The sequence below is a fragment of the Phalaenopsis equestris genome, unplaced genomic scaffold (genome assembly GCF_001263595.1).
Source record: "Phalaenopsis equestris unplaced genomic scaffold, ASM126359v1 Scaffold001275, whole genome shotgun sequence".
Classification (NCBI taxonomy): domain Eukaryota; kingdom Viridiplantae; phylum Streptophyta; class Magnoliopsida; order Asparagales; family Orchidaceae; genus Phalaenopsis; species Phalaenopsis equestris.
The window spans coordinates 4,389-20,803 of NW_018165714.1; the positions used below are offsets into that span (position 1 = coordinate 4,389).

At 34.3% G+C, this 16,415-nt stretch overlaps 1 protein-coding gene across 1 annotated transcript in view; it reads left to right on the plus strand.

Moving 5' to 3' along the window:
- Positions 1 to 12,346: 12,346 nt before the first annotated feature.
- Positions 12,347 to 16,415, plus strand: part of LOC110033747 (cytochrome P450 93A2-like) — a 33,828-nt gene continuing 29,759 nt past the window's right edge. Inside the window, exon 1 of the mRNA XM_020737823.1 lies at positions 12,347 to 12,693. Within this exon, the coding sequence (XP_020593482.1) occupies positions 12,347 to 12,693 (347 nt within the window). The remainder of the gene's footprint in view (positions 12,694 to 16,415) is intronic.

The window sequence follows — 16,415 nt, forward strand, 5'->3', positions numbered from 1 at the left end:
CCTGAATCTTGGATGTAATCTTCACTTTAGTTGTAAAACTCAACATATTTTAGCAAATCAATTGGCCAGATTGAAAGTAAATTAAGATCAAAGTGAAAAAATCATCACAACTTCTTTAACATTTTCATGGCTCAACCAATTCAAATCACCATTTCACGAATCTCAAGATAAGGAGAAAGACAGAGAAAACTAATAAGAACTCATGAGGAAGATACGATAAAACTCAGAATTTATATATAAAAGCGAAGTCATACAAACTACAATAAGTAAATAACACTTATCTATAATTCCTCCCCAAGAAAACTCCTCGAAGTTTCTCTGAATCTCTTCCTTTCTTTACAACACACAAAATTCTTCTTCAAAGTGGCAAGGAGGAAGAAATCTCTCACTTTCCCTTCACTCTTACAATCTCTCAAAGAATTCCTCACAATATAACCCTAAATTAGACTCTTTACACACTACTGGGGCTCTTGGATGCTATTCAAACCTTCGAACTCCTCGAACTCCTCTTCTATTTTCGACCAAAATCATCTATTAAACTTGTAGAAGAGTTTCCTAAGCATCCCTCCAAAAATTGTCCACATTCAATGCACCTTTTGAATGAACCGCTGATCTCTCCGTCGGCGGCCTGGAGGGCGCCATCGGCGGGCCTTCTAAAATATTTGGCTGGAGTCTTGGGAAAATCTCACCGTTAGCACCGTTGGGCTTGCCTTTGGTGCCCTAGTTCAATTCTTTATATTTTGGTGCTTTTCGCTCTAAATTCGCTCCTTTTTGCATCTTTTTGCTCCAATGACCATAATTCATCATACCTGCAACAAAACATCAAAAATTCCTCCAATGACCATAATTCATCATACCTGCAACAAAACATCAAAAATACCTTTCTTTAAAGTGCAATATCATCAAAAACAGTGTAAAATAGGCATGAAAATCTCAACATATTTTCCTTCGGTCATAAGCTCAACGAATGGGAGTGCGCCGCGTCATCGTTCGGAGGTGCCTAGGATGAGGTGGCGCCGCAGGTTTAAATAGATAAATAGGGAATTAGATAAATTAGAAAATGATCCCTAACTTCAAAAATCCATATCTTGGTGTAGAAAAATCACAAAAATAAAATAAAAATACCCTCTCGCTCAGTGAACAGAAAAGAACAATGTTGAAATAATTTGAAGTTTATATGAAGCATATTTTATTTTTAATTAATTAAATATTATTTTAGGTCTTTTGATTCTCCATACATGTAGGTATTTCACCATAGCTTGAAATTTTGGCATGTTGTTGCCTCTGTCTTAGGGAACATTCTCTGATTTTTCCAAAGTCAGAGGAGATCTCTAGACAGAGATTCATATTTTTCAAGTTTATGTCTATTATTTGCATAAATTAATCATAATAATTTGCATGTTGCTTAGAAAATTCCAAGAAAATTTTGGAAGATTTATTATGGCTAGAGAAATTTTTGGAAAATGTTTCATGATCTAAGTCATTAAGAATATACCTAATTTTTACAAACCCTAAAATGTAAAGAAAATTAATTTTGGGAAACTCAAACATCTAAATGACTTGGTTTTTAATCTCCACTATAATTTGAAGTTCAAAGAGCTCCCCATAAAAAATTAAAAATATTTGGAGTTCATTTGATAACTTAAAATGATTTCCTAAGTTAAATGTTATTTTTAACACTGAAATGATTTTTAACAATTAAAATATAACTCAAAAAATAATAAAAATTGGTTTTGGGAGTTCTTTGTGATTGGAGGATTTTTCTAAAAATAAATTTGTAATTAAAATAAAATTTTCATTTTTAAGCCTTTCCTTAATATTTAAATGATTAAAAAAAGATAAAAATCACAAAAATAATAAAATTCATGGAAATGTTCTAAATTGTTTCCTAAGCACTTAGAAATAATTGGAATATTTTTTAGATTTAATAAAATAATAACTTAGGGTTTGGTAGCTAAACCTTCATCTACTATTATAATTTAAATTTCCTGCAAATTAAATGCATTTCCTGCAAATACGACCTTTCATGTGGTGGAACGAAAAGAATCGATAGGTACGCTTTTAAATTATTGCTTATACCTTTATGTACATCTTGTCTCGAGCTTGCATGTTAAACAATGATGTCACCCTGCATGAAAACCAAAACTGCTAGAATAGCCATGAAACCAAAACAAAAACTAAAATAAAAAAGATAAAAATAATTTACTGCCACAACATTCAAAATATAACACAACTCAAAATTTAATCACAAACATCACAAAACAACAATTGCAACTAAATTAAGATGTCTCTATCAGGTGATTGGGGATCACTCGGAGGAGGTAACCTACAGTCGCTAACGAGATTTCCCACAGTCTAAATGAAGGTATGAAATTCGTTAATATTTTAGTAAATTCATTTAAACTAAGTGAATCCAATAGAGAATAGTGTTCTAAATGAACAAATGAGGAAATCGTAGGATCCTAACCGGTGTCGCTCTAATCAACTTAAACATGCCCCATAATATTTAAAGAACTATAACCATACGACCATCTGATTTGACATCATAACTTAACACCCTAGAAAACTTAAACTCATTACGACAAGGAGCTTGGAGCTAGCATGGTGGGCAACATGACCATCTTCAACAGCAAAACCTGTCTTCCTCAGCTAAACTAATTTCCTTCCTTAGAATTAAACAACCAAGCCATAAGATTTCGAGGTTGTCTGCTTATGCAACATAAATCCTCACCTTATCTTTAGGCCTTTGTAAGGCTCTGTTATACAATATAAGCCCTAACTCATTTTAGGATTCCGAGGTTGTCGTCTGTCACGACTTAAACTCTCACATCTTTCAGGCTATTTGTGTGATCGTTTCACACGAATGTAAGCCCTAATAAATAAAATTGGTAGGATGAAGTACCTAAATATTTCTCCTTTAAATTGAAGCCAAACAATAAGATAGACTGGGAAATCACTGAGGTTCTCCTCCGGATCCATGACATCCTCTAGTTCTTCCTCCTTTGGATTCCTTTGGATTCTTCCTCCTTTGGATTCTAAAATAAAATGCTCCAAATTTGAGCCAATCCCATTTTATACCTCTTTGTCCAATTTTGTTGAAAAGTCCTGTCCTTTTAAACTCATTGAAGATAATATTTTCTTATTTTTATCTAGAGTTTTCTTAGGTTGACTTCGGTTATCTAAGATGTAATTAATTATAGGGGCTTGCCCTTATAGGAAGCTTGTCCGAACCCAACTTAATATAAACCCTATTTAATTCTTCATATTAAATAGGGGAAATTGTCGGCAAATAAAACGATTTTGCAGACCAAACAAATGTCATATAATTCTTAGTTTATTTGATTGAGCCTCATCCTCAAGTCTTGTGTTTATCCTTCGGGATAGATACAAGGTTTGAGGTACAACGCTCTTTCATTTAAACTATGAAAAATATGGGATCCGTTTGATTTCATATTTTTCTAAACTATATATACATGTAAATTAATTGTCTTTCCAAAGCGGGCGATGGAATTTTGATTCTGGTGACCGAAAGCTTCTTACGGGCAGCTCCTCAACCAAAAATAATGCCGACAATGTACTATCAGATCTAAATTATTAACTAGTAGCAAAATTAAAATGCAAAGTTTAAACAATAACTACCAAACTATGTTTGTGTGATAAAATTATTTAATAAGAAAAAAACATCTTTCCCATTACAATGAGTTTTTGGTAAAATGAGATGAGATAAATGGTTTAAATATGTATTGTGCCAAATAAGAGCAATTCCAATTATCTACCCTAAATCAGTGTTATAGAGAATCATTGGCTAATCTCAAGTTTAGTCCCTAAATCCATGGTTAGACTGAAGGATACTGGCTCTCACTCCAATGCTCCCACTTCCCTTCCCTTGAAGGCTAACACTCGCATTAGTTTTTAAACACTAAGAACAAATTGGGGATTTTAGTCTGTCACCCTAAAATCTCCAATTCTATGCCCAACAATATATATTTCCATATTTATTTGCACTTAATTCTATGAAAAAAATACTCTTCCACAGAATTAAATATGATTCTCACTCTGTTGTAGAACTCATACTTCATTTCCCAGATCGTATATTTCACAACATATTTTAACATTTCAATTGGCCAAATCGAAAAGTTAATTAAGAACGGAGTTGAAAAAACCATCACAATTTATTTTTTATTTTAAAATTAACACATCCAAATTATCTCTTCATTTCACCATATCTCAGAGTAGGGAGAAAGATAAAGAAAACTACTCAGACATCATGAGAAAGATACAACAAAACATAAATTTCATGTATAAGAGAAAGTTCATACAATAATAATCAACAAACAACACTTATCTGAAACTCTTTCTCAAAGCAAATCCCTTGCAGCCACTCTTGGACTCTTTTTCTCTTTACAATACTCCTGATTCTCCCTTAGAAGATGTAAGGAAGAAGAAATCTCTTACTTCTCTCCCTCTCTAACAACTCTTAGAAAAGAATTCACACTTAAACTCACCACAAAACTCAAAACTCTAAAGAAATAGATGACTAATGGACTCTAAGTGGCTGGGGGGGAGTGGAAGAGAGATTTTTCTGATCAAATTTTGCTCTAAATAGAGCCTAATGTTGGTTTCCCAATAGGTGCATTCAAAAAACCTTGAAAAATTGTCCAAGTTTGTTGAATCTTCTAGAAATTGTCTTACACCGACATTGGCGTCGTCGATGCCCATTATGGCGCCGTCGGTTCTAGTGTCCCGTGAATTAATTTTGTGCTTTCGTCAAATGGTGCAGTTGGTACTGCTCCCGGTGCCGTCGGCGCTGAGCATATTCTGGCCTTTGTTTTGTAGGTCTGTGCGGTCGGCGTCCATCCTGGCGCCATCAGCGCTGACTATTTCTTCAAAAATGCCATTTTGACTCCAAATTCCATCCTTTTTGCTTCAAGGCCTAAAAATCAAAAACCTCCAATAAAACAGTAAAAATACTTTCCGTTAAAGTGCAATATCACCAAAAATGAGTACAAAATATAGGTCTAAATATGCTATATTTTTGGTGCATCATTGTCCTCACTCTCCAATCCTCCACCATCATTATCACAGTCCTAACACATTCTAGTTGTTATTTTCCTACTTTATGGTTACCCAAAGTGGAAAGCTACCATTCTTTGGACTATCATCCTCTTGCTACCTAGCTATTCTAGCTATAATCATTGTCCTCCTAAGGCCATGGTATATAAACACTTCCTTACCCTGTTGCCACCTCTCCACCCCTCCCTTTAACTATCATCACCATCATCCGAGAATTAAACTAATATGAGTTTGTGTGTCATGCATTTTATATTTTCTATTTCAATCATATTTTATTGTAACCACCTATTTGCTTTCAGTAATAATAATTAATTTTTTTATTGCAAATTAGGATATCCTTAGTATTATTTGATAAGAACTAGCCTAACCCTAATCCTATTCTAGAGTTCCTATCATCTGTCACAGATCTAATTTTTTTCTTTCTAACCCTACATACACCTAAAAAATAGCCATATTGCCAAGTAGATAATCACTGGAAGTCTATTGAAAACGAAATGATACAATGTTGTTTGTGAAAAATTCACAAAAAGATGTCTAGGGAATTTCTTGGGAGAATATGCATTGGGAAACCTGCCAACTACAAGTGAGGCTTACTATCTTTGAGAGGAGGTAATCTCAATGGGTCACCCATAGCCACAATAATGACTTGGTATATCAAAGGAATGGAGTTAACCTCTTCCATCATATGGATTCCAGGGATGAAAAACTTCTACCTCGAATATGTGACTTACAACATCTAAGAAGTCATAATTTTTAAGTAATGGTAGATTCATCATATTTTGAAGGCCACATGGATTTGAATGAGTTTATCAAGTTACTCTGGACCTAAGAATGTGACTTTGAGTGAAAGGACATCTCACAAGATGGAATGATAAAATTAATTGCTAGCAAGTTAAAGAAGAGTGTATAATTTTGGTAAAAAAATTTGAAGCACATATGCCAACATTAAGGAAAAGATAAGATCGCTACTAGTCCAAGATTAAATGAAAGATGTAGCACCAGTACTTGACAACTCATTACATAGCAGAGGTTCAGACCCATGGCTTCAAAAGTGGAGAGAACACAACACTGAGCCACCCCCAAATCTTGCAGGCAAGTTTCAGCCCTATAATATTATAACCAGAGTACACTCAGGGGATCATCCAAGCTGACCCCATCTATGGAGGCACTAGGTTAAAGTGAAGAACAGGTGAAACCAAACACTCCAACCAGGAAGTGTTTCAAGTGTCATGGATTTGGGCATATTGAATGAGATTACACAACTAGGAGAATGATCTCTTTCATGGAATAGAGAGCAGTTGAATAGACAAACAATGATCCAAGAGAAGATGAAGATTTTAGAGATGCTTCTTAAATTCCAGCTTACAAAGGAAAGATGTCAACAATTCCAATTAAACACACAAGAGAGACTCCAACTGAGTTGATAATAATTGTTCTAAAAGGTAGTAAGTTTGTGGTAATGAATTTTCATACATAATATGAGGTTGTGGCACATCAATCTATATTTTTGCAAGTATTTGGTTAAACACTAGTAGGATTGGCATGAATGCTGGAAAAGACCCTGAGTTTAAGAAGCTGATACTTGACACAAGGCAATTTCAGATAAAGGATCTCAAAATTTTTATTTATATAGTCTACCTCCTTAGGTGTTCCTATTGAGCGAGGTCCAAGTTGTTTGAGATGAGAAGATTTTAATTTACTTCTGGAAGACAATAAGGAGTCATTTAAATATTAAAATTGATTCAACAGTGATCCCCCAGAAGTGGTTTAAACAAGATGGATGAACTATAATGTTGGGGATCACCTCAGGATCTTAATTAAAAAAAAAAATTTAGTGGGATCCAATTCCTATGAGAGAAAAAGAAAAAGATTCTCCTATGTGTTTACTAATGAGAGTGGCCAACTTACCACATATTTCATCCAATTATTAATTTCTTTTCACATGCTTATTTTCAAATACATCCAACTGAATAATGGGATTGGGAGATGCATAATATAGATTTAATTACTTAGGATTAGACTCATGAGAATTTATGTCATTATATAGCTCCAACTTAAGTTGTGTTAAAAGTGAATGGATATTTATTCTATTATTTCCTCTACTTTCAACAGGAACAATTTGACAGAGTCCAGAGCTTCCCCCTTAGCCATGGCTATAAAATCCCCCATTTTTGGCCAAATAAAGAGGTTGTCGCCAAATAAAGAGGTTGCCCAATTCCGTGATGAAGCCCTACCAAATTGCTCCCAAAGCTTCCCCAGACCTTTTTAAGCTCATTCCAATAAAATTTTAGTCATCTCCCCCACTGCAAAACCCAAATTGCAAGCTTGAAATCCAGAGTTTTTTCTGTTACAACACTAAACTCCACGAACTTTGAAATTGATTGTTCTAGAAGCTTCCTCAAACCAAACGAGGAAGTTTCCCATGAAAGCCCCATCACTTTGAGCCCTCTAACCCACTCCTAGACCAAGCCCAAATCACCCCTTGATCAAAATCCCAGAGAGACTTTACACCAGCTCAAATTGACACTTGGAGGAGCTTCGTGAGGTCACAATGATCATTCTCAACCATTACAATCGAGGCTACACCTCTTAGATAAAGGTATAGACCATTTCTCCTAAATTTGAGCTCAGTTGGGGCTTTTATGAAGAAAACTTTAATTTTGTGCTTGGTCAACCGTATGGATGTGTTCATCACGATTATATGCACTTGCAAGAACAAACCGCAAGTGATTTGGTTGAGTATCGAGTGAGATCGAAGAGTTTTAGTGTGGACGGTTCTTGGTTTACATCGGATGGGGATGATGAACAGATGTCGTCCACTTTCATGTGAATCAAATGGACGGATCTAATAGAGCCAGACAGAGTCCTGTTACGCAAACCGCAGGCTGAGTCAACGCCGATGCTAAAGGCAGCATCGAATGGGAGCACGTCGCGTGGGCTTTCAGAGCTGCCAAGGAAGGACGTGGTGCCGACGTGGATAAATAGGAAATTAGGGCATTTTTTATTTAAATAAATTTAAAAATTTTAAAGAAATCATAACTTAGTGTAGAAAAATTATAAAAAAAAAATAAAAAATACTTTGATGCTCAGTGAATAGAACAAAATCATGTGAACTAAAAATCAAAATTATTTAACTTATATTTAATTTTAAATTAATTAAATACTCTAAAACTTATTTAAGTCATAAATATTTAAATATTAATGACCATAACTTGAAATTTAGAGGATTTATTCTTCATGTGATTAGGAGTGTTCTCTAATTTTCCAAAACCAGTGAACACCCTTAACCCTAAAGTCCTACTTTTTAAGACTAGTCACCAATTTTTAATTAAAATAATTATATACATTAAAATATAAATCCAAAAAATATGAGGTTTGTTTTAGTAGGTTCACCGTGATCAGAGGAGTCTAAGAAAGTAAAACCTAAGTTTAAAGTTTTTTAAAACATAATTTTCTAATTTAAGACATTAAAGCCCATAACAAATTAAGAAAATAAATGGGATTTTTTCATATCCGAATTTATTTTTCTAGGTAAATGGGATTTTTTCACTAAAATAATTATAATAAATAAAATATAATTAAAAAAAATTATGAAAAGTGGTTTGGAGTGATCCTTCTGACTAGAGGCACTCATGAAAAAAAAAATGGTGTTAAAACAAATAGTTTGTTTTGAGCTGATTTTAAATTTAAAAACAATTAAAAATAGTTAAAAATCATAAAATACAAAAATGCACCAAAATGTCACAAATTGTTTCTTATTCACTTGGGACCACTTAAAACATTTTTTCTAATTTTCTTAATAAAATTATGTATTTTTAAATGTCTAAAATATATTTTCCTTGAGTTTTAAATAAAATATTTACAATAAATAAAATAAAAAACATAAAAATGAAAAATTTAATTCCCCTAGTTCTTCGAACTCAAAGGGACTAAAGAAAAATATAAAAAATAAATTTTGAAATTAAATAATATTTTTTTATTTAATTAATCATTAAAATCAATAAATAATTATGATAATTAAAATATAGCTAAAAAACTATGAAATTTGGTCGAAGTGATCTTTTGACCAAGGGTGAACTTTCAATAATTTTATTTAAGACAAATAATTTGTTTTGGTTGATTAAATAAATTAATATTGAAAATCCATATTTTTGAGTAAAAATAATTATTAAAAATTAAATAGAAATGAGTAAATCATAATTTCACCTCTGATATTTTAATTGACCCGTGAGTGGGGTACCAAGCAAATTTCAAACTCATTTGAGTTGATTTTAATGATTTATAAAGTGGAAAGCCTTAGGGGCAAAATGGTAATTATGGGATTTTGATGGCCTAGTTAAAATTTAAGTTAAGTCAAAGGGTAAATGGGAAATATTGATCATGATGAACTTCCTTAGATGTTTGAAACAAGAAGGGTTGAAAGGTAGAAACCAACTCATCACTTTTTTACAATAAGGGTGAAATTGTAATTTTTCTAAATTATTGTGACTTGGAAGTTAATCTAACCAGATGATTCTAAGGTAATGGGCTTGAGCTAGGAAGATGATAAATTACACATTTTAAGCCCCTAATTGGTGCTTAGATGATAAGCATGATCTTTTAATAAGATTTAAATCCATCTAACTCGATATTTTGATTATTGTAAATCTACCCTGAAAGCTTAACTTAAGGGCTTAGTAGTGAGCTGGGCTTGATTTGAATTTGCTTAATGAGGCTTAGAAAAGGAAAATTAATCAATCATGAATACCTTTAAAGCACTACAAGCCTAACTTTAATCATGATTCCAAGATCCTTGATGATTTAAGCTTGCCCTTAAAGGCATCCGCTTACATAACAATTAAATAAAATATCAAGTTAATGTTTAAGTGCCCCGCTCATGGAATAATTAAAACATCAAGGTTCATTGGGCATAGGATAAATTAATTATCACTGAATCTAAATTTAACATTGGATGATTAATTGAACAACATAATAAGTTCAATTGAACTCAAAATGGTTCAAAGGGTTTTAAAAGTTGTTTAGGGTCATGCTTCGAACACTTTTATGATCTTTTGGATATTTTGAAGGAAAAATGAATTTATTATGTTTTATTCAAGAAATTCATTCTTAAAACTTTTAGGGACCAACCAAGTTATGCCTCGGGACCCAAAAATTCTCATAATATAATAAAATTTTCCTACACTACTTATCCTACATTAATTGACCCAATGCTCAAGGATTTGAGTCTTCTTTATGGTATTTAAATCCTTACGGGCAACTTGGAATATTTGTTTTTGCCACATATGGATAATTGGGCTTGTGTAAGTATGAGATCTAGGTGGCTAGGGTGATGACGATAATGCTAAAGTGTGCTAAGAGAGAGATAAAAATTGGGATTTAGAATAGTATCTCCTACCTCAAGGACTCGCAGTAAGGGAGGATAGAATCAATGATACTATTTGATGACTCTTGATGAGATTGTTGCCCCCGATACTCTTAGGTTTCCTGTAGTCCTAGCTTGATCAAAGTAATTAACCTATGGGCTACACTACTTTGCAAAGTATTTACAAAAATGAAATTTCTTTTACCTAATAAAATAAATTCTACATGCATGAAAATTAAGTTAAAAATGAAAACTTATAAAGGCCCACGATTAATCACTTGAATCGAGGTTAGGATTATCCTCCGTAGATTATCGAGTTGGTAGCTCTTAGTCAAGGTTGGGAACCACACAATCCAACTCTGAGCCCCTACTTTTACCAATGTCTTACACTTAATTCTTATTATCCATATGTAACTATGGGTTTTCTTTTACTTGCTCATGTTTTACTATGACTCATTTTTTGAATTTTCTCATACTGGATGCTTCTATTTACTTTTTTTGTAATTTATTTAAATTTCTTGGAAATATATTATGCTTTATGATGATAACCATGTGCAGTAGCAGAGCGTCTGGTACACTCATTTAAATATTTACAGTAATTTAATTATATTATATATATATATATATATATACCATTGGCGACTGTGTCTGGATTTTCTCTGCTAGGGTTTGTCCCTGATGGCTCCTTCCCGGCGACGCAGTGGTGCAAGATAGTGGAACTTGGAGTTTTTGTTTTAGGGTGACATTCTTTCTTGGCTAAAAGTTTTGAGTTTTGTTTTTCTTGGGGCTTTCCCGGCCAGAAGCGGTTTAAATTTCGGCCTAAAGAGACCAAGCTTAGCAGGCAATGGATAAGTAGTCTAGAGACCCCTCCTCACTCAAGAGACTAAAATGTCTCATCAGAACTCATAAAATTTGGTGCTTTGCTCTTTTAGAGCCCATGGTCACAAAATATCCTTAAAAAATTGTAAGAAAATTTCCTAAGTTTACTCACTTTGCAAATTTGAATAATAAAATATGGATCTTTGTAAGATCTGAGTCAGAGTGGTCTGTGTTATTTAATCATTCCCAATTCATACATATCCAATTTTCTATTGGTGCTCAATTGGGGTATGCTACTTTTATCTATGCCAGTAGCTTAGCTAGTCAATAGCAGATCCTTTGGCAGGATTTACTGCATCTGGGTCAGTTTATTGATTCCTTCTGGATTTTAGGAGGAGACTTTAATTGTATTACTTTGCTGAAAAAAGAGGGGCTAATTCTCCTCTGCCTTATGGTATGGCTAGGTTCAATGATTTCATCCATGATGCTACACTTTTTGATCTAGGCTTTCAAGACCCTTAGTTTACTTGGAGGAAGGGCACCCTATGGGAGAAGTTGGATAAAATGCTGGGCAATTCTAAGTGGCTCCAAGCATTTCCTTATACTATTATCTCACATCTTGTTATCGTTAGGTTGACCAAAGACCTTTACTTTGTTCCATCCAGAACTCATCCAACCCTGGAGGTACCCCATTTAAACTTCAAAACATGTGGACTTTACATCCCGAGTTCCTTTAAGAAATTGACAAGGTCTAGATTTTTGAACCTAATGACAGCCCTTGGGTTAATATGTGCAATTGCAAAAGAAGGTAGCATTGCAACTTAGAAGGTGGAATTGGGAGAACTTTGGAAATGTTTAAGATAAGCTTAAAGCTGCTCAAGAGGAGGTTTTTAAGTTGGAAGATGGGTTTCAAATGGGACTAAACACTGAAGCTGAGGTATACTAAGAAAATGAGACACTCCTTTCCCAGATCAACTATACTGAAAGTTTTTCTTAAGCAAAAGGCAGAAGGCAGCTATCTCTAAGTTCACTGAGGGAGACAAAAATACAAGTTTTTACCATGCTTGCATTAATTTCAGAAGAAAATGCAACATGATTCTTTCTATCACTAATTCTACAGCTCAGAACCTCACTTCTGATGGGGATATTGCTCAAGATGTTGCTTGTTATTTCCAGAATTTGTTCACAAGCATGCAAACAGCTAGATTTACCATTGAGAATGTTCTCTTCTCTGATTGTCAGGAATATGTGCAAAGATTAAATATGACACATATACCTTTGGAAGATGAGATTAAAGCTGCTTTAGACTCCATTGATGGGCAGAAGTCTGTTGGGCCTAATGGATTTACCTCCACCTTCTATAAAGTTACTTGGTCTAAAACCAGTAAAGATGTCATTCAGGCTGTTCAAAATTTTTTCAATGGTGTTGATCCTCACAGGTATTTCACTTCTTCCACTATCACTTTGATACCAAAAAATCAAACTAGGCAAAGTTGGGGGGCCTTCAGACCGATCATCTTATCTATTGTTATCTCTAAACTGATTAGCAAGATCATAGTTTTTAGGCTTCAACCACATCTCCAAAATCTCATATGTGCTAATCATGTGGCTTTTGTTAAGGGGAGAAATATTACAGACAATATTTTGTTGGCTCAAGAGCTTTTGCTAGACATTGATAGGAAATGTAGAGGGATCAATGCCATTTTCAAACTTAATATAAAGAAGGCCTATGATACTATCAATTAAGAATTCATATTAGAAACTTTATCTACTAGGGGCTTCTCTGGGGATTTCATTAACTTAAATGGAAGATGGTTAAAATCAAATGCTCATTTTGTCCTGATCAATGGCAAAATTCATGGATTCTTCACCGCCTCTAGGGGAATTAAACAAGGAGGCCCTTTGTCTCCTACTATCTTTATTTTAACATTGGATTACATTTTAAGGTTATTAAATAAGATGTTTACCACTTGCCCTCAATTGGTTTATCAACATAGATCTAATATCAAAATAAGTCATCTTTCCTATGCTGATGATATCATAATTTATCTAATGCTTCCAAAAATGTTGTCAAGACTTTGTATCAAGGCCTTAATCACTTTCAGCAAGCCTCAGGTATGGAACTAAACCAGCAGAAATGTCAAGTTTTTGTTAGTGCTAACACAAAATCTCAGATCAGACATTGGATATCTAACTACACTGGATTCAATATTACTTCTCTTCCTATTAAGTATCTTGGAGTCCATTTAATCAAAGGCAGAACCAAGAAAACACAATTCAATAATGTGATTGATCAGAACAAAGCCCAGCTCAGTTGCTGGACTAACTATTTCTTATCAAATGGGTGAGAATTGTTCTATTGAAGAGCATTCTAACTGCCATGCCTGCTTATGTCCTTCAGATGTTTACTATGAAGAATGGTACAGAAGTGCTCTTGGGTAGGAGTTTTAACAAATTTCAGTGGGCTGAATAAAAGAAACAGTTCCACTGGCTATCTTGGCAGAAGGTTTGTAAAGCTCTCCAGGCAGGGGGTTTGAGCTTCAAGGATTTTCAACACTTAAGCTTTATTAATCTATGCAAGTTATGGATCAAATTTAGGGCTCAAGATAGTCTTTAGGATAAATATATGATGGGGAAGTACTGTAGGTTTGTGAATCCAACTCTTGTTACTAAAAAATTGAGGGATTCCAAAATCCAGTCCAATATGCTAACTATAACCAACTCTTGTTACTAAAAAATTGAGGGATTCCAAAATCCAGTCCAATATGCTAACTATAAAAAATCAAGCTGAGGATCTGTTCATTTGGGAGCTGGGTGAGGGCCAAATTAATTTTTGGTTGGATCATTGGTTGTGGAATGGGGAGAAGCTTGCTTACCACAATCAAGCTAAAGATTATTAATCTGAGGACCAGTGGAACTGCAGAATGCCGAATACAATTCTCACCAGGGATCAGGTTAATTTGGTTAAGGCGACTTCTTTCTCTACTAATCAGAGGATAAAATTATTACCAAACAAGCTCCTCACAGAAAATGTCTACATACATTTACCATAAGTTCTTCCATTGGAATCTTGTGACTTGGGGTAAAGTCATTTAGGGAAAGCTATGAACACCATCCATGTCCTTTTTCTGTTGGACAGTTTGGCTTTCTTCGCTCCCCACTGATGATATCATAAAAATGAAGGGACTAAGGGTTCCCTCCAGCTGCTATCTATGTAATGCTGAAGAAGAAACTTTAGAACATCTATTTTTTAGTTGTGGCTTCTCTCAAAGAGTCTGGTCAGGTCTACTTGAACAACTCAAGATTGATACTCTTACAGTGAGCTGGTTTAAATTTACCATATGTTGGGCAGACTTGAATGAAGCTAATCCATTGGTTCTTCTCTGTTTGGTTGCATGGTTCATATAGATGAGCAGAAATCAAGCTAAGTATGAGGACTACCTTCCTAGGGTTAGTTCTATGATTTTCAATTGCACTTTTTATATCCAGAAGCTTATTCAACACCATCAATTCCCTAACTTATTTAAGACTTGGATGCCTATCATAAAAAACCAGCAAAATTTCAAGCCTCATTTAATTTTTTGGAACCCCCTACTCCTGGTTGGTTGAAAGTGAATATAGATGGAAATTACTCCAGGGGTGCTGCAGGTGTTAGGGGAATCTTTAAAAACTCCCAGGGGAAATGCCTGTTATATTTTTCTTCTCCTAATTGGGCTGTTGATGCCTTGGAGGCAGAATTTATAGCCATTTGTCGGGCTATCAAATTTGCTTACCATTGTCAAATGGGCCAATTGATGGTTGAATTTGACTCCCTTATTTGTATTAGGATATTGCTGAATGATGAAGCTCCCCCTTATAATTTGCTCAGGTGGAAAACCAAAATGAAGTACCTTCTAAATAGCTTCAGGTTGAAGTTCAAATAAGTTCCTAGAGAGGGTAATAGTCCTACCCATTAGTTGGCTTCCTTGGGGAGGAACACTGAATAGATTTTTGTTGGGAAGTCTCCTTCTTCTCACCTATCTTTTCTACTTCATGGAGATAATTTGGCCTCTTAGTAATTTATTAAATGTGAAAGTATGTCTATGACGTGTCGTGTCCTATTATATATATATATATATATATATATATATATATATATTTGTGTGTGTGTGTGTTTGACTTACATATATATATACTTTTAACTTACCTTGTAACTGCCTTATTTGATTTAATGATATTGCTACTGGGTACTTCATTGTGAGTAGTTTTTAGTAGCCTTTTTGTTTATATATACTTTTAATTTTTCTTATTATACCTACCATGAAAGAAAAAAAAGTTTCATTCCTTTTGTATTGAGCAAAACTAAAGATCTATGATTGTAGAAACTATTGGAAAAGTATGCATTGCTTTTCTTGGAGGTTTAGGGCATGCCACCAAAATGACTTGCAGGGTATGATATCTAGTTGATCTCAAATGTGCCACTACCAAACCTTCCAAGGTATTAGAAGAGAGTGAAGTGATTATAAAATATGTTGCACAGTCAAAGAATGCGGTTATTTATGTGAAAACCCTTAAGTGGAATGAAACCGAACACTTAAAAATTGAGGCCCCTTTTGGTGTAACGGTGAAATTTTGCCACAAACTCCAAAGTTAAGTGTACTTACATGAGAGAGCTCCTAGGATGGGTGACCTACTGGGAAGTTATACCAATGAGGCAAAACTATGAGGCAATTAGGCCAAATCAGACAATATTTCGATGGGTGAGAGTTTGGGCTATTACAAATGGTATCAGAGCATTACATGGGAGCCACCTCTTAAGCCCAAGATGCGATAAAAATGCTACATGATGGAAGCCACCTCTAGAATCCTATATGCCTCGTGGATTAATCTAGGCTAAGAGCACAGATGAAGACAATATTTACTTAAGCAGGGAATATTGTAAAACCTCTTAAGTAGAATGAAGCCAAAATCTAAAATATCGATATGCCTTTTGGTGTAATGGTGTAATTTGACGGAACCATCAAAGTTAAGCATGCTTGCATGGGAGCACTCCTAGGATGGGTGACCTTTTTTGAAGTTACACCAATGGGGCAAAGTCATGAGGCCATTAGGCTAAAGTGGACAATATCTCAATGGGTGCGAGTTTGGGATTAATATATATAAATATATATATATATATATA